Raw genomic sequence first — 21,087 nt, 5'->3', positions numbered from 1 at the left:
AAGAAGACAGAGGAAGGAAGGAAGAAGAAGAAGAAGAGTTGTGAAAAAGCTTCACCGGAGAAAGGAGGAAGAAGAAGAAGAAGAAGAAGAAGACAAGTGTAAGAAAAAAAAAAAAACAAACGTGTTAAAGAATGGTTGAGTGCGCATGTGCCAGCCAAGTGGTGCGGCTGTTGCACCTAAGAATTTCTCAGGAGTCAAAGTCCAATCTCATAGTCATAGCCAACCTCAAAAGAAAATGAATGATGACTCGCACGGTCACACCTAAGGATTAAAAACTCTGTGATATATCCGATATATCTTCCGATGTCTCCCTTTTTCGAAGGACCGATATATCTGTAGGGGTCAATATCTTATCTTCCACCGTATCTACGATATTTCCCCGATATTTAGGAAATATCGTCAAATATCACCGATATTTAGGAAATATCTCCGACATTTATGATATTTTCGATATATCACCGACATATTAAAAAAAATCTATAAAAAATTGAAAGGGTATTATCTGAAGAAGTTGTTGGAAACCCATAAGATAATTTAGACAGTGATGATGCATGGGACAACACAGCAACTCCGAATAGTTCTGATGATGATGAAGATGGTGGAAGCGGAAAAGATGGTGGAAATACCAGCACCGGGTTTGTATATGGACAATCTTCTACAGTTGGTGGATTGAACAATTTTTCATCTGAAGAAAATTATGATCATGTCTCCCATGATCATGGCTATATAAGTACTAGGTATGGAGCGCAAGAAGATTTCATGTATGGGAGGAGGACTAGAGGTCCAAATGATGATTAAAATGTTGTTACAATTGCGTTAAGTTTTGAGTCTATCAGTTTAGGTAGTGAGACTAGAACCTCAAATGAATCCAAAGAAGACAACAATCAATATGGCTATAATTAATACACGGAAGTCAGTGATCAGTCATCCAATTGAATTCATCCTTACTATCCACTTATAGGGGAAACAGTTAGCTGCTCCAAAGACATATATGATTATCATATTCAACACTACAATTTGTACTATATGAGTCATATGTCTTGGTCGGATTATTGTATTTTTGTGGATTAGTGTGTGTCTTATGACTTTTATCAACAATCTAGATTCTCATTCTGGATGTAGATGAAGTTGATATTTGTAATATTTATATATAAATCCAATAAATTAAATATTTCAGAAAAAAAATTCTTCCCAAAATATTGATATTTTTTCCTGGGTTTCCCCAATATATCCGAAATCTCATTTTTTCAAAGGACTGATATATCTACCGATACCGATATTTTAATCCTTGGTCACACCCAATTTTACCTATTTAATTAAGAATTTCGAGCTAGTTGAGACACTATCCAGTGCGCACTAGTGCGCACAAGTTCCAACAACCATTCCAGACCACTAGTGTTCGATGAACTTTGTTGACTCCTCTTACCAGTTAACTCTGATTTACACTTATCAAATTCCATCTCCGGGGAGAAAGCCGTCGTGGTTGTCACCGACGACTCATTATCAGCGCTGCTTGGTTACCTCGTCCTTGTCTATCACTCAGGTGAGTCATCCTTATCGTCTATTCGTCTAATTACATATTTCTGTCGCCTATTTGGTTTTGGTTTGTGGTAAAATGCTAAAACAGATGAAGCCAACTGTTAACTTGTGGAGTATCATAGTCACACACCTAGTATCATATTGATTTTCATATGTGTGATTGTGTGTAGCTTAGCCTTAACATAATGAAATGGCTTATGAGTATGATTTGTTTTCCTTCTTTCTTTTAAATTTTGATAGTTGATTATAGAAATCCCTTGATTCTATTCTGTTTATTCCACTTTTAGAATCCCCAAGTTTTGAACCCAGTTAGTACTGTTAATTCCTATTTCTAATGTCATTCGGGAATCTCAGCTTAATGGAGCCAATCTACTAGTAATACTCCAGTCATATGACCAGGTTGTAGACCCCAGTTTGGTTTGTTGTTTTAAGGCATTTTTGCATTAAAATGAATCAATTTCATCATATCATAAAAATCAGATAAAAGGAAGAAGATAATCAGTTTTGGGGGAGAAACAACTAGCTGAGAGATGGTGAAAGCAGTAGTTTTAGGAAAAAAAAAGAAAAAAAAAGAGAGAATAGTTTGTAAATAGCAAGTGTAAATTTGGCTAACAATTATTTTTTCCCTATTATTTGATGTTCTTGAAGTGGGTAGAAGCTGGAAAGAATCAAAACTGATATTAGTGACTGAATAAAGCTTTCTAAAAGTAAAAAGTAGTAGCTTTAGTACTTATCAGTTTCGGATGCATAATTTTGCTGACAGAATTGTTCCAGTATAGAGAGAAACCCGTGCAGTTTATCAAGTACTATGATTCAGTTGCGAAAAAAAAAACAATGGTTAGTTTAAGGTGTTTCATAACTAGGCCTGCCATTATCAAGTTTACAATTTCAGGAACGATAGTGGAACTATGCTTCTCATCCACATAACAGTGTCTCTGCTCTATGATTGTATCTTCTTCTTATTTCTGATTAATAAAGCTAGCTTTGTTTCTAAATTTTCCTTCTTATTGTTGTCTTTAGTAGCTAGCATTGAAAGAAAGATGGCAGAGTTCCTTACTTTTGCTGCCCAGGGAATACTGACGAGGGTGGCTTTACTTGCCGAACAAAAATTCAGCCTTTTATGGGGATTCAAAGGAGAGGTTCAAATGCTGCGTGATTCGTTATCCCTTATTCAGGCTATGTTACGAGATGCTGAACAGCGACAAGATCGAGCTCCTGAGGTGCTGAAAACTGGGTGAAGAAACTTGAAGACATAGTGCATGACGTTGATGATGTATTGGATGAGTATGAATATGAAGTTCTACGGTATAAGGTGGTACTTGAAAATCAGGTGTACAAAAAGGTGCAGAACTTCTATTCCCTCCATAATCCAATTGCATTTCGTGTACGCATGGCACATAAAATTAAAAAAATCAACTTATCTTTGGTAAACTTGAAGAATGAGGCAGCTAGTATTGGGTTAGTGTCCTTAGATACAACTTCTCATGATATTGATGTAAGAGTTGACAGGGAAACAGACTCCAACTTTCAGATAGATGAAAGCAACATCATTGGAAGTGGGGAGCTTGTATTGGGTATAGTTGAAACCTTGATTGATTCAAACAATAACCAAAAAAATTCTCCTTCTGTGATGGCGATTGTAGGATTAGCTGGAATAGGGAAGACAACTTTGGCTAAATCAGTTTATCATGATGGTCAGATAGACACACACTTCCGCACAAAAATATGGATATGTGTATGTATCCCTTTTGAAGTGAAAGCGATTCTAAGTGGGATCTTGGAATCTCTTAAACCAGAAAAGGCTGCAATAAAAGGGAAGGATGCAATATGTAAAAATCTGCAAGAAGAGTTGAAAGGGAAAAGATATCTTCTCATACTAGATGATGTTTGGAACGATAATCTTCAAAAATGGGAAGATTTGATGAGTTGTTTGTTGAAAGTCAATGATACCCGAGGAAGTACTATTATTGTCACGGCCAGAAGTGACAGAGTTGCAAACGTTGTTGAAACGCTTCCAAGATGTGATATGAGAAAACTATCGGACAATGAATGTTGGCTCATATTAAAGGATAAAGCTGTTCCCTTTGGGAGTGCTCCCATATCTGAAGAGCAAGAGATAACTGGAACGAAGATTGCTATAAAATGTGGAGGTGTACCATTAGTTGCAAAGGTAAGTTAATTTATGTTTTTGGATTTTGTATTGCCAATTATTAATTTTTTGACTATCTAGGTAGATTTAGGTAGCCAAACTTATGTTGGATAATCAAATTTCAAGTAAATACCTAAAGAATGAATGATATCTGGTGATCACTTATCAAAGCAGCCATCTGGAATTAAGATGCTTATTCTTCTTGGCCTTAAGTTACCAATATATTAATGGTAGACCAGCTCATTCAGTGGTAGAGTAACGTCCATGATATACCAATGGAGGGAGCTGGTCTACACTGCATGGGTTGGTATACCATCAATGTTATGAGAAACTATTGTATTGAAGATTTTCCATTGTTTGTTGCTGTAATGTTGATTTTGCTCTAATATGTTTTAATATGTAGAATTTCTCTAATGGATGTACTAATGTATAGGTTTTGGGAAGTATAATGCGTTCTAAAGACAGTAATGAATGGTCGGCAATTGAAGAAAGTACGATATGGGAGTTACCAGAAGAAGAAAATAGAATCTTTTCTGTTATGAAGTTGAGTTTTGACGAATTGAAATCACCCTCTTTGAAACAATGCTTTGCATATTGCTCAGTGTTCATGAAAGGTTTCAAAATTGAAAAGAATGATTTGATCCAACTTTGGATGGCTCAGGGATTGCTTCACCCTTCTCCCAATCGAGAGATGGAGGATACAGGCAATGCATATTTCAATATTCTGTTGGAAAACTCATTCTTTCAAGATGTTACCAAAGATGAATTTGGTGTTATCACCCATTGCAAGATGCACGATCTTGTGCATGATCTTGCTGAACATGTATCAAAGTTAAAGAGCAACTCCAGTGAGATCCGACATGTGGGGCATATCCATACTTCAATACTGCAAAGTATACCGAAACGGAGTGTTCAGAAATTGAACTCATTTTTTCTGAATCCTTATTTCCAAGTTGTTCTCAGTGACATCTTCTCAAGCTTTAGGTGTTTGCGTGTTTTGAACTTGTACATGGTAAATATTCTGAAATTGCCGATTTCAATTGGAGACTTGCAACACCTGAGGTATCTGGACATATCTAGGACACAAATCACAACACTCCCCAAGTCTATTGGCAAGCTTTATAACCTATAGACGCTGAGGATGTACGGCCTTAAGCTTAACAAATTTCCAAAGGAAATGAGAAATTTGATCAGCTTGAGACATGTTATGTTTGACACTCAGCTGTGTTTCAAGAGATTTCCAATTGGAATTGGGCGACTCACGAATCTTCAATCATTTCCTTTTTTTATTGTTGGTGAAAATGGAAGCCCTGGAATTCAAGAGTTGGCCTGCTTGAATCAATTGAAAGGCAACTTGGCTATGTATCATCTGGAACTTGTGAAAGATGGAGACGAAGCAAAGAAAGCAAATTTAGTGGAAAAGACAAGGATTCGAAAATTAAGCTTTGAGTGGGCAAAGTACTGGCCGCCAAGAAACAAGCATGATGAAGATGTCTTGGAAGGTCCTAAACCGCCTCCTCAATTGGAATTCTTGGAGATTAACAACTTTCTGGGTGATAATTTACCATCATGGATGGAGACAAATGCACTGTTTCCTGCATTGAGGACATTGTCTATTAGAGAAGCAAGGAATCTTCTTCAATGGATGGAAGCTGAAGTGTTGCCAGCATTTCCTTGCCTTGAGGAGCTCTCTTTGCTTCATTGTCACCAATTGACAACTGCTCCCAGTCACTTTCCATCTCTGCGGAGGTTAGTCATAGAACACATGGATAGTTGCAATCCAATAGCAAGTATTCTGAGCAATAGATTGACCACTCTTACTTATCTGACAATTATGAATGTTAAGGGACTTACTTCTCTGCCAGAAGAGACATTAAGAAACAACACGAGGCTTGCCTATTTGGAGATAAGAAGTTGTCCAGAGTTAACTTCTATTGGTCCGGATGTATTAGATGGTTGTTGCACAGCTCTTCGGTCATTGAATATTTCAAAGTGTCCTAATCTGAGAAATTTACCGGAAGGGCTACACCTACACTGTCTTAAGCAGTTGATTATAGACAATTGTGAGAGTCTAGAGTTTATTCCAATTGAACATGGCTTTACATCTCTTCAGGAACTGTCTATTTTAGGCTGTCCTAAGTTATGTAGTCTACCTAAGGGGTTAGAAAGTTGCATCTCTCTTGAAATGTTGGAAATAGGGAGCTGCTCTAAAATAACTTCCATTCCAATCATGCATGGCCTTCCACTCTTTCGTGGATTAGATATTGTAGATTTTCTTCAACTATCAAGCCTACCGAATTAGCTAGAATACTGTACTTCTCTTCAGAATTTGAGCATACGCAATTGTGATAAGCTAACTTTAATTTCACTTCACAGTCTCCCATCCCTTGGCAACTTGTTATAAAGTATTATGATAGTCTAGAGTTGGTTTCCATTGTACAGGGCTTCACATCACTCCGTCACTTCATCATTGAAGGTTGTGAGAGATTGACTTTTTTGCTAATCGGGCAAGAAGCTTTTTCGAAGCTGAAATCACTCATCATATCTATGTGTGGAAGCTTGAGGTACTTATCGGATGGGTTGCATAGCCATGTCTCTCTTGAAAAGTTGATGATTAGTTGTTGCCGTAATCTGCAGACTATTCCAGGTTTAAGTAACCTCACCTGCCTCAAGCTGTTGAATATTTCGAATTGTTCTGGATTAACAAGTTACCAAGTGGGTTAGCATTAGCATCTTCACCCACCAGCCTCACATGTCTGAAGGAATTGGAAATTGGTGGATTCAAAAAGGACCTCGAATCATTTCTTGCTTTTGAAGTTGCATCACAACACCTTGATGTGCTAAGATTGTGGGGGTGGCCTAAGCTCAAATCTCTGCCTGAACAAATTCAACACCCGACTCTTTTGAGAAAATTGACTATACAGTCCTTTGAACAAGTGGAAGCTTTTCCAGAATGGTTTGGAAACCTTGCATCTCTCGTGCTCCTACGTATTCAGAATTGCTCCAGTCTGATGTATCTGCCTTCAGTTGGATCTATGCAATGCCTCATCAAATTAAAACAGATAGAGATTTCTTCATGTCCCAAATTACAAGAAAGATGCAGCAAGGCGAGTGGCCCGGAATGGCCCAAAATTTCCCATATTCCGAACATCTATTGTGACTATTTCATCTTTCTTCTCAAATGTATTGTTATTCATCATGATTTATTTGTTTTCTAAAAATGTATTGCTTGATAGGAATATCAGATTATCACTACAGGGACTCAGGGAGTGTTTTTTTCTTGATTGCCAATCCTATTAAACAATGACGATTGGCTTGGCTTAATTTCTCATCATAGTGTCAAAGTAGTACTGTAGTAGTATCTGGTTGTTGTGAACATCATTAACTCAAAACTAGTCACTCTTTCTTGAGTCTACTGCTTTCTTTGTGAAGCATAGCTAAAAATGTTTATCTTCATCACTTTTGTTTCCCTTTCCTTCTAATCAAACTTCGTTGTATTAGTTGATGGGCACTTGTCAATGGTGGAAAAAGTTGAAGTTACGGCATGGTCCAGTTGTGGAAGATGAATTACTCTGATCATATTTGTAAGTACAAGTAACTCCTCATGACCTCAACCGTTCGTCCTTCATTAGATTAATTTAACCATCTTTTTTTATTATTCCCTAGCATCTCTGAATTATCTTCATCATCAATGTAAGTCACAATTACTATTTTAACATAATATGCGGGTGGGCTTGTTGGGGCTTTGCTCATCAACTGGAGGAACAACTTCTGTGTCATACATGCAAAGTTGCAAAACAAAACCCAGGGAAGCACGCTTTCTAGTTTCTCCCGCATATATACTTATTTCAGTGGAGATGTCAATAGATGGATATTAGGTGACACTAATTCATGAGAATACATTCTTTTTTACCAAACTAATGCTTTAGCTGTCTGTAACAGACTAACAGCTTTGTAGAAGAAAAGCTGCAAAATGTGTTGGTTTCCGCAGAAGTATGCATGGCAGTCTGACAGGTATGAGGCTTGTATGCTTCTTGATATCTTGACATAATTCAAATGCTACAGAAAAATGAATTACTTACAGAGTCTGATTGATGCAAATTGGTGTATCTAATAGAAGTATATGAAGCTTCTCAACTCCCCTTAACCTTTATGATGCAACAGTTAACTAGATCTTCATGCAACCCTATCAAGCATTATATAGAGGATACAATTTGGTGAGTGTATGTTCACCATTATTGGCCAATTTCAAAGTGATGTAGCTAGATTTGTAATTTTTCAAACATCTACCAAGACAGACCAAGTAATGCATGTTTCATAAAAAAAAAAAAAGGGTATGAACTGTTTGATGGATGAGATATATTGATTAACTAGCTAGCACATTTGTGTATGAACTGCACAAATATTAGTTTACTGGATTACTAACACTATTGACTGATGTAAAATTGTAGACGAATGCAACATTAGCTTGCACTTTTACACAGATTCTTAAAGGAAAAAAAGGCACAATAGCCCATATCCAAACAGCTCTGTAAAACCAGATTCTTCTCTCCTAGGGTTTAGAAAAAAAAAAATTTCTTCTTTCCGAATGGTGCGTCCGATGAAGCTGTTGTCGGACGAGAGTTGAGGGCGGCCAATCGGTGGCTTTGCCTTTTGCCTTGCAGGATGGTGGTGGGGGAACAAGAGAGGGAGGCTTTTTTTTGGGTGCGGATCAAGGTTTTGTTTGGAAGTCTGAGATGCAATGCGGCTGTGCTCCGATGGAAGATTTTGTCGCCGGTCAAGAGCGGCTGTCCTGGCCAGTTCAGCAGCGGGAGGAGGGGGTGAGCGTTGTAGTGGTGGTGCTCTAATTAGAAAACGTGGTGGCGATGGCTTGCCCGGATCGTTCACTAGATCTGGGTCGAGTCACCTTGCCCCGTTTTGTTTCTTCTATGGAAGGGTGGCGGCAATCCTTTTTTGCAGTTGGTCGTGGTCATTGTTGCTCTTTGGAAGGCGGCCGACGTTGGTGGTGAAACAACATACCTACGATCAGTTTGCAGCAACCTTGGGTCGGGTCTATGGGTGACTTGCTTCTTGAGGTCCAATGGGTCTTTGGGTTACCCTTCGTCTTTGAGCGAGGGTTTAGGGTTTTAGTTGGGTGGTATCGTTGGTCGTGTCATTGGGTGTGTCATGGTTATGGTGTCGTTTTCAAAGACTATGTTAACATCGGTTAGTTCTTGTTGTTAATGTAATGGAGAAATTACATGTGCATATATGCTGATAATTTTGGCATATAATGTTTGAAATAGTTGTTTCTTCTTGAGATTGATTGTGAGGATGTATTGAGACTTCTAAACTAAGTTATGTTATGGTTGGATCTTTTTCAGTTCTTGTCCGCTGTAATCGTTGGTTGTAACATTGGATTATTTAGAAGAAAAAAAAGGCACATTATTGGGTTTTTACTTCATTATATTTTGTGCGTTTTAATGAGAGAAATAACTAGGTTTTTTGTTTTTTGTTGGATGAATATGATATTCTCAAAGGCTTTAGATCATATGAAAGCTTTTCGTCCCCCTAACCACTATCAAGAATAGATTGAGATTTAAAGTTTAATGAGCGGAAGAGGTACGAACTTGAATATGGATCCCAAAATCTAGGCTCTTAACAACTCGAATACCTTTAAACAAACAAGTTCATTAGCATGTGCATCTGTTTTAAGCCTTGTTTAGCTTGCAGACATATCAAAACAACACAAGAGGCGATAATGAGAAAACATAGATTTGTTAGGTTTTTAATATATTTTTTATTAAAAATAATTTCATTTCATAAACTATAATTATAAAACACGAACAACGAATTACAAACAATGATTTCTAAAAGTTAGGCAGCCGTTCGAATTAATTTTAAGAGACAATCTAAAAATAAATTTATAATAAATATCATTTACTTTGTATTCTTATCTTATTTTATGAACCCAATACATAAAAAATAAAATAAAATAAAAAATAAAAAAAAGAGCCAACGAGGTTTGGCTCAGTTGGTGACGGCGGGTTTGTAATGGAGACCTCATCCAAGTTCGATCCCCGCTACCAACATGTCTCGTTGGTTCACGATCTGTAAATTCTCTTGATGTGACAGTGAATTCTCCTGTAGAAAAAACATAAAGGCCTCGTTAGTTGAATTTTAGATATTTCTTTCAAAACTATCCAGACCTCTTCCTATTTTCCCCAAAACTCCACTCTGATCAAACCCTCACACCCCAATCCAATCCTCACCGTCCGCCAATGGATCCGGTTCTTCCACTCGCGGCCCTCTCCGTCCTCATCGGCGCCGTCATTGCCCTCGCCTTCTTTGGCAGCTACTTCCGCAAGCGGAGCTCCGAAGTCCAGTCCATTTCCCAACCGGAGCTCCTCTCCGATCAGAAGAAGCAACCGGCCAAGCCCTCCCAGCATAAGAAGTCTCACGCCAAGCCTCACTCCCACGCCTCCGATAAGGTAAACCCCAACGGCGTCGTTTCACTTTCGAATTGAATTGTAAGAAATTGAGGAACTTATCGCTTTCTGTAGCTGCATGTTAGGAATGTGTGTTTCTGCATCTCTCGATGTTGATAATCGAAGTTGCCTGACTGTTTTTGGCTTCGAATTGGATGTGTTTTCGTGTGGTGCTGATGTTTTTCGATGGGAAATGTAGGATCACAACAAGAAGCATCATCCGTTGGATGTGAATACATTGAAAGGTCATGCCGATTCGGTTGATGGACTGTGTTTTTCTCCTGATGGAAGGAGTTTGGCTACAGGTAATCATTCAATGAGCTTAATGCCTATTGTATGTTGTTCGATTGAAATATAGACAATGCTGTTAGTGTTTTCGGATGGTTTTGTACTTTGTTTGAGGTTTTTGATTCTGCATGTTCGTCGTTTAGTAGCAATGTTGTGGTGTAAAGTTGTCATGAAAAAGTGCAAAGCTAACGCGTAGACTTGTTTGATGTTTGTCTGCTGAACTATGTGTATCGTATGAGAAGTCAGTCATTTTCGGATTGTTAGAAAGTGGATGCACCTGCCATTGAGAATGTCTTATGTGGTGTTACATGTGTTTATACAAAATATCTTATGTGGTGTTACATGTGTTTATACACTTGCAACTATTTATGGCTTTGATTTTGATATGTTTTACGCTTATATCTCATATCTCACTTACTCATGATTTACTACAGCTTGTGCGGATGGAATTATCAGGGTATTCAAGTTGGACGATGCTTCGAGTAAAAGTTTCAAGTATGAATGTCAAGTACCTTGATGCATTACCACTCATGCTCATGCTTTTTGCTGCTTTTCGTTAATCAATTTATGCAACTTTCTCAACAGATTTCTGAAAATAAGTACGCCTGTTGGTGGTCCTCCTGTGGCAGTTTCCTTTTCTGACGATGCATCCTCCTTAGTCGTCGCTTCCCAAAATCTGACTGGCGCTTCTTTGTACATGTACGGTGGGGTAGAAAAACCCAAAGTTTCTAATGAATCCGGTCAGCCAGCCAAGGTTCCTCTCCCAGAAATCAAGTGGGAACAGCACAAGATTCATGAAAAATTAGGTATTCTCACCTTATTTGGGACCAAAGCAAGTTATGGCACTGCTGATGGGAGTGCAATTATTGCTTCTTGTTCTGAAGGTACAGTCATTACTTATATCTGCATTATATATGCATGCATGCTTTTATCATGATTCTAACTTAAAGTTACCCGACATCATTCAAAAATGTCAATGGAAAGAATAGAAATTTGTGTTATGTATCGTACTAAATTCCTAATAGATGGTTCCCGATCATTATATGACCTTTATTGTGGTTCTCATTATTTTTGTTGCACTTTAGGTACTGACATCATAATTTGGCATGGTAAAACTGGCAAGAACTTGGGGCATGTTGACACAAATCAGTTGAAAAACAACATGGCTGCTATATCACCAAATGGACGGTTCATTGCTGCAGCAGCTTTTACTGCTGATGTGAAGGTCTCTGATTGCTTTATCAAAGTCAACTAATGGGGTATTTAAAGAAGTGCCAAACAATTAGAAGTTCCCTGTTTCGATAATTTAATTTTAGTTCTTCTTAAGGGTTTGTTCATCATGTTCTCTCATCGGTTAATTGGTTATAGATGCAGTTCATTATATGATCTAATAATTATATATAAAAAAGAAAAGAAAAAAGGAGACTGTTTTAGCATAAGAGAAAAAGAGCTACACACTTGCTAATTGCAACAATTTTTTTCTTCAAGTTGTTCATCATCTGATACCGATGCAATTAGGGGTGTCTGAACTCTGAATTACTTGTTTTGTATAGTCCTATATGTTGAGCATGTGCAAATGATTCTGTAGCACACAAATGCTGTGTTCAAGATATTTATGACTGGTGTCTGAACTCTCAAGTACTTGTATTGTATGGTTCTATATGTTGAGCATGTGCAAATGATTCTGTAAACACACAAATGCTGTGTTTAAGATGTTATGGCATCAAATGTACGAGTATCTCACCAAGGTGAGATAGTTCACAAAGTTGAAATCCATAGTTAATTTTCATCAGTAGGTTAGTTAGTTCTTCATATAACTATAAGCTGCTCACTTTCACATGGAACTGTGTTTCATAATTGGTTTCCATGGTTTCTTGGCATAAAGAAACAAGGTGCTAAATGGAATTTAGTCTAAATTTCTTGATAAAATTACTTGTTTCTCTTTGCAGGTGTGGGAGATTGTATATTCAAAGGATGGATCAGTCAAGGAGGTTACAAAAGCCATGCAACTTAAAGGACATAAGGTTTATATATTTTTATGTTAAACTACTTGACTTCATGCCTGTCTTCTCTCCCTCTTTGTAATTCTATTAATTGTGCAAAATTCCATGTCCCTTCATATCTGGAAGCTTTGATGGTTTTCAATATACAATAGGAAAGCATAGTGTTCACATGGTCAGTCACCATTAGGTTTACATCCAAGGGTTGAAAATAAAACAACTCTACTAAAAAATAATTCTCCCCACCCTTGGATTTAAATCTAATGGTGACTGACCATGAATCTCTTAGTCAGTCAGTGACTAGGTGAACATGACTGAGGACAACAGATGTTGATCTCATTCAATGGGACCAACAAAATGTTTAGCATTAGCCAAATATTTTTTTTATGTTTAATTTTTTATTGTCCTAATTCTTCAGTGAAGTGATTCTTTTATATTCTTATGTTTTTTTGTTAGAATTGTATTATTATAAGGTTACAATTACGAAGTCAGTTGCAGCTTAAGAAGCTAATTTTCGGTTGCAAATACCAATTGCATGTTTTTCATTCTGTATACAACTGAATCTGTTTTTGCTGTGAAAATTTGATTTCTTTTCTTGTATCAGCATTTATCTTAAATTCATCTGGTTGCTTTTCAGAGTGCAGTAACTTGGTTATGCTTTACTCCAGACTCCGAACAAATCATCACAGCATCAAAAGATGGTTCAATAAGAATTTGGAATATCAATGGTATGTATCAACAAATTAAGGTTTTTGTCTGTACTTCCATCTTTTGTCATGCAGCTAATTGTAAAAGAAATCCCTTGTCCCCACCTTAATGCGCAAACATGCACCGATGACCTATGTAATGTATGTTCGACACATAGTACTTATTATCTGGCTCATGGTAATATAGAAAGCAATAGTAAGTCAAATGAAACAGATATTGATAACTTTTGCATATGTCTAATTTCATCAATAAGTACGATCTTACAATCGATTTGTAAAATACTCAAGAAGAGTTATTTCTTAAAATCCATCGATGGACTTATTCATATTGGAACAAAATCCTTTTGTTTGCTCTGTTATTTATTATAAATGAGGTAAACTTGCCCCTCAAACGGAAACAAGTTGTAGTTGCACCTATTATACAAGAATGTAAAAGCTACCATTCAAGAAACAGTATGCTTCTCATGTGAAACAATAAACTCTAGCATTGGTTTCGGTTGTCTCTTTGGGTTTTGGGATAATAACAATTTCCTGTTGTATCATCTGCATGTCTCATTTGATAGTGATCTGTTTTTTTCCTTGGTGTTGGAAATTTGAATTCCCTGCACTAACCTTATTATATTGTTTTTTTTTTTTTCAAAGTTCGATATCATATGGATGAGGATCCAAAAACTCTCAAGGTGTTTCCTATTCCACTTAGTGGCGGTAGTCCCCACTATGATCGGCTTAGTTTATCTCCTGATGGAAAAATCTTGGCGGCAACCCATGGCTCAACATTGCAGTGGTTATGTGTTGAAACTGGAAAGGTATTGGAGACAGCTGACAAAGCTCATGACGGTATGATGGAGGATCAGATTTTCTTATTTTTCATATCCTTTCTGCACACCTTATTGGTTTTTTAATACTACATTAGATAATTCACGTTAAAAAGTTGGCTTCAGTTTTCTTCTTTACATCTATATGATGGTTCCTGTTGCATTTTAATGTCATTTTCATACTTATTCTGTAAATATATATGAACTCAATCCTCGATTAAGAATGCTTTGATCATTTATGTATAATGATTGATTGAGCGCAAGATGATCATACCTAACCAACTGCATAACCAATATCTCTATTTTAGCAAGTATTATGCTTGTGTGGGCAAGACATATGTTATATGTTGAAGCTCTAAGTTGATCTATCTTGGGTGAGAAAGATATATATACGAGGGGGAAAAAGTTTCTTTTTATGAATTATATTGTACGATTTATGCTTCTTTGACTTTTTAACCTCAAATAGTCTCCCCTGTGAATTTTCTTTAATCCCCATCATTTTGTGCAGATTTTATCACATGCATTGCATGGGGACCACAGGCTATTCCAATGGGTAACTCACTTACCTTGAATTTTTTGAAAATTGCCTTCTTATTAGGTGTATTTTTCATTTTCATTGGACAGACTTCACATACAAAGATGCCTTTTACAACTCTACTGTTGATTTAGCACAATGAAAATATGATAAATGTCTACTTAGAGAACCTTAGGAGAGAGGTCTGGCCATCCTGATGAAACCCTGGTGCATCTGAGCAGAGTATGCATCAGTATAGTCCATCTCTCTATAGCGGGCACAATTTAATGGCTGATTGAAAAAACCTGCCAATTGATTGTATTTAAGAAATGTGATTTGACTTGACAGTCCAATTAGTTGTGCGACAAATTAAAACAATGCCGCTAAATGCAATTGCCTTGAAGTGACCTGTTGTTAAACTTAATCAGGAGCTATATTCTCCACATCTTTGTGCCACATGTCTGCAGTTCACTGTTGCTTTTCACTATTCTATTAGTTAACGGTGTCTTCCTTCTTTTGTAGGTGATAAGAAACTATTTATTTTGGCAACAGCAAGTGTAGATAAAAAGGTTAAACTTTGGGTTGCTCCATCCCTCGATGCATCATAAAGGAACCTTGTAGGTGGGTATCGAGCTAATGCAGGGCACGGAGAGATCAATGTGCGTTAGATATGCTGCGCAAATTCTATAGGTCCAGGCTAAATAGTTCTAACACCTTCATGGAAGCTATTACACCCATAGTTGAAAAGGCAGTCCTGAGCGTGGGAAGTTGTTTGCTTTCACAAGATACTTGAGCTGCTTGAGAGGGTTTCTACAGATTTTAGGTGTTTTTGGTAAACAGAAAAGTTGAACATCGGATTGTACACTAACTGTTTGGTTGAGTTGCCATGTTTTTGTATAAACTGCGGTTATGTTAGGATCCGGTGTCTTTAATTTTCCAGATCTAGATCAACTTAAAGAAAACTAGTACTGACCACCACCTGAACAAAGAACTACATGACAGATACATATGTAGTATGCATCAAACACGAATATGTTTATTCCAGTCAACTGCACAGGAATTTCCGGTTTTCCTTTATTACTGGCAATCATTAAGCTTTTGATTTATGGTATTTTTCATGTATGAAATTCGATTATTACATAAATTGATTAAATTCCTTAGAAAAACAAAATAGCTAAAAGCAAGTCAACATTATATGGTAAATGAAATATTGAGATATTAGTGTCTGACAGTAGAAACGGAGTTAAACGTTTGCCGTTTTTGTTCCATCTTTATTGTCAAAATATTTGTACAGTAAATGGAAAACTGAACTAAAATGGACCTCTCTAAATGGAGAACCGATCTAATGTGGCAGTTCATCCTCTAATCTTAAACTAGCTTCTGCTATCTGGATCCACAATGCATGTCACTAATGTGATATTAGTCGACGACGGAGTCCCTCGTGTCCATTACAGAGATTTCTTCTTCTCTTCTCGTCTGCCCTCGTCCTCGTGTCTCTGCTTGGCCAACTAGTTAGGATGCAAACAGTTGTACTGAGTTAATAACTTGAGGCACAATGGTGTCATAAACTTGCTGAATACATGTAGTCATGAGGTTCTTACCTTCTCAAGTGCTTGCTTCCGGTACCTATACCCCTGAAGATGTGTGCAATTGGTGCATTAGTATTATATTTCAGTGTATATTCTTGATTGAGAATCCAATAAAGGATGAGTGATTAAGCCTAGATTAAGCTAAAGAGGGAATAACCTTGTCAGTTCCATAGATGTAATCGCAGTAGGTGAACACTGACGCAAAGTTGCTCTGGCTTTGTTCACCAACATAGTGATGGTAGTCATGGTACTCTGCACCTCCATAAAATGGGATGTATTTTGAGGGACTCCAAGGGAAGTTGTACCTGAAAAGTATAAATACATAAACCCTTGTTGTCTTTGCAATCTCTGAAGACAGTTGTAAAGTGATTTGCCTAACTAGGCTACGGTAGCCTATATAGTCCGTAAGTCCGAAAGGGTGAGTCTTACCAAGCAAAGCACTATGATTGCTAGAAGCCTAGAAGGCTTGGTAAACTCGGCATTTCTGACTATAGAAACAGTTCTTTAGTCTTGTCCAGAGTTATATAAGGCTCAGCAATGTGTAAAAAACTGCTTAGCTTATAAGTTAAGCAGCAAAATGCCGGTTTCATAGTCTAAAAGCTACAATTCCTTGTTGCTCAAGTTAAACTATCCAACTGGGAAGTGTAGTCAAGCAAAAACAATCTTGAATAATGTTTTGGAACATTTACCCGCTATGAGTCTCGATGGCCTCCATTTGTCGCAAAATGAACCATAACCAGTATGTGACAATGTGGCCGGGAACCAATGCCGGGGCGAGAAATGCAGGAATGCCGAGGATCAAAATCTCCGCCCAATGAGCATACGGTGCTGCAAGTCCAATCGGAGCGGCGTATTCGTGGTGGATCCGATGGATCTTTTCGTAGCCCCATTTCGAGTGGAGTAGCCGATGGATCCAATAGTTTCCAAAATCCTCTATAATAAAATACACCATTATTTGCAAAAATACTTCGCACAAGGATGGTAATGGCAAACTCGTCCGAATCCCTATCCACTACAGTGAACACCCAACAAGATGAATTGACAGTCAAATCTCTATTTACTACGATCAAAATGCATATTACTCACGCACATAAAACCGATTTTATTACCTGGATGGTAGGGTAAGAAATCACTTGCAGAGGACCAACAACAAGAAGAAAGCTTCCCATGACATTCTTATAGCACTTGAACATGTTAGAGAAGGAGTCCTTCACCTTCGGCTGAATCTTGTACTTGTCCATGTTCTTGAACCAGCCGAGTCCAATGAACACGTACGGGAGAGGAGCCAAAGTGTAGAACAACATGAGGAAGATGATGTTATGGTAGTGAAGGATGTAATCAGGTTTGTGAGCCGAGTATCGAAACCATAGCTTCTCTGCGAAACTGAGAGCTCTGCCATGGGCTTCTTCTGCTTCTTGAATGTTTTGGTAAGGCAGCATTGTGTTTGGTGTTGAATGTACAAGTGTCCATGGCTGTGGAAGTTGAATCCTTAAACTAAAAAAGCATGAATTGCGCAACAATGCATAGCTCGTGTGTTGTAAAATTGAAGCTGAGTAGTCAGCAAGAAGCTAACTAACTACTAATTTGACCCGCTAAACAATACTAGGTCGAGTGTTTTTAGATACCCTTCATAGATTTCCTACAAAATATCACGTTTATCCAATTAATTGGTTTTGTTATTTCATTATTATCGTAATCATTTTAGGATTATCTTCCACATATTTGTTTATTTTATTTTCAGTTTCTATAACAATATTAGGTCGAGTGTTTTTAGTTACTGTTTGCTCGAATGACATTTATTTGTGTGAAAGGCTTAAACGTAAGGTTAAAATCTTGCTTTGGAGCTAATTAATTTCCTAATTAAAGAGTTGTGTTGTCTTTAATTTTTCCTTATTTTTTGAAACCCCTAATTGAACCCTCTCAATTTTCAAAAAGTTTAATTAGGAATTAGTATCGGATATTAATGGAATGCAACATAAATCGACTATTCTACAGTTGTTTTATTTCAATCTTTAGATGTAAATCTAAGGGTAATTAAACATGAATTTTTTTATTAGACATTTGATACAAAAAATGAGATGAATGTGAAGCTCCTTTTTTTTTTCTTGAAAGGAAATGTGATGCTCATTTTACTTCATGATTTTCTCATGTGAAATACATGCTAAAATATAGTCACACATATCTAGGGGTGGTCGAGCATGAATCTCTTAGTTATTTAGTGACCTGATAAACTCTACCGTCAAACTTATGGTATGAAGAATGAGATGAGCCTGAAGCTCTTATTTTTCTGAAAAGAAATGTGATGCTCATTTTAGTTCATGACTTTTCTCATGTAAAGCATATGCAAAAACATTCAAAATTCTAATATGTCCTCTTATATCTACAGACCTGTGATTTATGTGGTTAGAGTTGAAGTGTTGAACCTTTGTCGGCTTACACTAATCGATCAATCCTTGTAAGGAAAGGAATTCCAACTCCTACCAATTTCAACTCTAATTAGCTACATTGATAAGAGTACTTGGGTACTTTATGAAAGCAAACGACTATACTTTCATTCAATGGAAAAAGACTTATGTAAAAATAGCCATTACATATCTTTCCACTACTATGTACAGATAGACAAGAAGCAAGGCCGACCTTGGGCTAAGACGAGCCAGGCCTAGGTCTAGGGCCTCAAATTCTTAGGGCCCCTAATATATAAACTCTGGTGTTAGTAAACATTACGAGTAACTTGCTTTGATGGTTAACACTTGTAATTACTACTAGGGAATCAGGGTTTGAGTCCCTAAATGGTTAGTTTTGTTCTTTTTATTCTTTGTTTTTTTGTCTTTATTTTATTTGGTTATTTATTATGGGGCCTTGAAAAAATTTCGTCTAGGGCCTCCGAGTATAGAAGACCGGTCATAAGAAGTTGTGAAGGATCAGACACTCACAATGATACATAGGATAATATGACTCATGAATCGTATTCCCGCTCACTTATCCAAAGTGAGCTTATAAACTACAATAGCTAACAAAGTAATTTACTATGCTCATCAAAATAGTTAATGGACTAGAACCTAAAAGAACCTTAGCCCAAAAGATAGAGACCCAATAAGGTAGCCACTCAAGGGAGATCCACATTCGGCTCTAGCCTAGTTGAAATTGGTTAGTCCACCCTTCAACCCGCTCTCTGTCGTACTCGGAAGAGCGCCGCTTGCCGTTTCCACGGCTCCAACGCCACAATGAAATGTTTACACGCCTCGGCCTCGTTGTCGATCAAACCGCCTCTGAACGTCGTCATAGCCCGCGCCAACGCAAACCCTAATCCAACTCCTGCAACAAAAGTCACCATCGATTAGACTGTTGGCTTCGCCGTCCAAGAGTACTTAGTATTTGATGGGGTTCATTCTAGAAAAATAAGGTATCTGAAAAATTTGTTGATCATCTGCAACAAAAAGGTATTTGAAAAAAAAAGGTATTTGATATGGAATACCAAATCAAACAAGATGATCTACTTGGTCGCTTTCTTTTCTCTAATTGAAAAATTATTTTAGAATTTTTCATTAACGTACATAGAGTAAACTTTGTTTAGAACTTTAGAGCTTGAGAAAAAAAAATAATAATAAATAAATAAATAAATAAATAAAAAACTTATTTGTTGAGTCTACTTCTCAGATGATCGAGTTGCATATGAATCGACCAAAATAGAAAGAAAAAACCAACAAATAAATAAGTATCAATATGATCGACATCTCAAATCCAATTGGAATCAGCAATCATAATCCAATTGAAATAGGGAGAGGGAAAGTAGGAAACTTTCTATATCATCCTACTAGAAGGAAGGGAAGTCCTAGAAGGAAATTAGGAACTCCGATCCAAATCCAACTCTAATTAGAATTCGCTACTGATTCCCTATATAAACACACTCCCAAACCAGATTTTCACTCACAAAAAAATATTACATCCTTCCTCAATTCCCATATTCAAGACAGATTGAGAAGCCCACAATGGCGTCGGAAACCAACATGGACCCTCCACTTTGTGCAAAAGGTTGCGGGTTCTATGGCCTTGTGGCAAAGAAGAACATGTGCTCGATGTGCTATGTTGACGATCTAAAACAAGAACTGATTGCCCAGTCACTCAAGGTATATGAAGAACTCAACAACTCAGTTACTAATAGTTTGAATAGTACTGGATCAACTGCAACTGCAAGAACAAGGTGCTCCTGCTGCAATAAAAAGTTGGGACTGCTGGGCTTTGACTGCAAATGTGGTCTTGTGTTTTGTGGACAGCATCGCTACCCGGAAAAACACTCTTGCTGTGTGGATTTCAAGGCTGCCGGAAGGGAGGTTTTGGCCATGCAAAACCCGCTTTGCAAGGCTGATAAGATGGAGTCGAGAATATAATTAAATTATTATAGAAAACCCTAGTAGATGATGAACTGAAGAACTTGTATACATAGTAAATTGATTACAAATTTGTTGTACCTTTCTGGTTGAATATATTCATATATGAATATATCTTAATTTTTTTTCTGTTAACAAATCAAACTTCGTTATTTAGTTCCTTTCATGCTGCAATCCGTACTTCCTTAATTATGGTCTTTTATTTAGTTAATTCCCTGCTTCCAATTTGTTATCTAAATGCAATACTTCCTAGCCTGTCATAAACGGTTTATTAAGTGATAGTGTGATACTATGAACACATCACTCGTCGATCATATATTAACCAGCTAGCTACAATTATAAGTGCAACTTGGGGAATACTGTAAGTAACAAGACTGTATATTACGACTCAAAATCCACTCCTACGTACTCGATCGTAGGAGAGCAATTCAATTATCGGATATTGATAAACTCATAATAGGAGTTACACTTACCATGACAGGGACAATCGATACATTTCTTTTACTGAAAATGAAGATAGAAGAGCACAACTGCTCTCTACCTCACTTTTATTCCAAAAGAAAGAGAATTAATACACATCAGAGTGTGTGTGTGTGGGTGGGGGGGGGGGGTGGGGGGGGGGGGGGGGGCG

The 21,087-nt window shown here is 37.3% G+C and overlaps 3 protein-coding genes across 3 annotated transcripts in view; 2 read left to right on the top strand and 1 right to left on the bottom strand.

The window, feature by feature from the left end:
- LOC101296910 overlaps positions 1–17,507 on the bottom strand; it is a 53,338-nt gene extending 35,831 nt beyond the window's left edge. The window contains exons 1-5 of the mRNA XM_004308400.1: positions 17,178–17,507; positions 16,758–17,080; positions 16,226–16,373; positions 16,081–16,113; positions 15,932–15,987 (exon numbers count right to left, since the gene is read on the bottom strand). Of these exons, the coding sequence (XP_004308448.1) occupies positions 15,932–15,987; positions 16,081–16,113; positions 16,226–16,373; positions 16,758–17,080; positions 17,178–17,507 (890 nt within the window). The remainder of the gene's footprint in view (positions 1–15,931; positions 15,988–16,080; positions 16,114–16,225; positions 16,374–16,757; positions 17,081–17,177) is intronic.
- LOC101295167 (transducin beta-like protein 2-like) lies at positions 9,862–15,355 on the top strand. Its single transcript, XM_004306875.1, has 10 exons — positions 9,862–10,158; positions 10,355–10,460; positions 10,878–10,938; positions 11,029–11,327; positions 11,529–11,668; positions 12,393–12,467; positions 13,081–13,171; positions 13,793–13,987; positions 14,474–14,518; positions 15,002–15,355. Exons 1-10 carry the CDS (start codon positions 9,949–9,951, stop codon positions 15,085–15,087), a joined length of 1,308 nt encoding a protein of 435 aa, XP_004306923.1. The 5' UTR covers positions 9,862–9,948; the 3' UTR covers positions 15,088–15,355.
- A 2,495-nt stretch (positions 17,508–20,002) lies between the features above and the next one.
- Positions 20,003–20,560, top strand: LOC101294594 (putative zinc finger A20 and AN1 domain-containing stress-associated protein 8-like). Its single transcript, XM_004306873.1, has one exon. It carries the CDS (start codon positions 20,058–20,060, stop codon positions 20,454–20,456), a length of 399 nt encoding a protein of 132 aa, XP_004306921.1. The 5' UTR covers positions 20,003–20,057; the 3' UTR covers positions 20,457–20,560.
- Positions 20,561–21,087: the final 527 nt, after the last annotated feature.

The sequence above is a fragment of the Fragaria vesca genome, linkage group LG7 (genome assembly GCF_000184155.1).
Source record: "Fragaria vesca subsp. vesca linkage group LG7, FraVesHawaii_1.0, whole genome shotgun sequence".
Lineage (NCBI taxonomy): Eukaryota > Viridiplantae > Streptophyta > Magnoliopsida > Rosales > Rosaceae > Fragaria > Fragaria vesca.
This window is presented reverse-complemented; position numbering and strand designations above follow the sequence as displayed.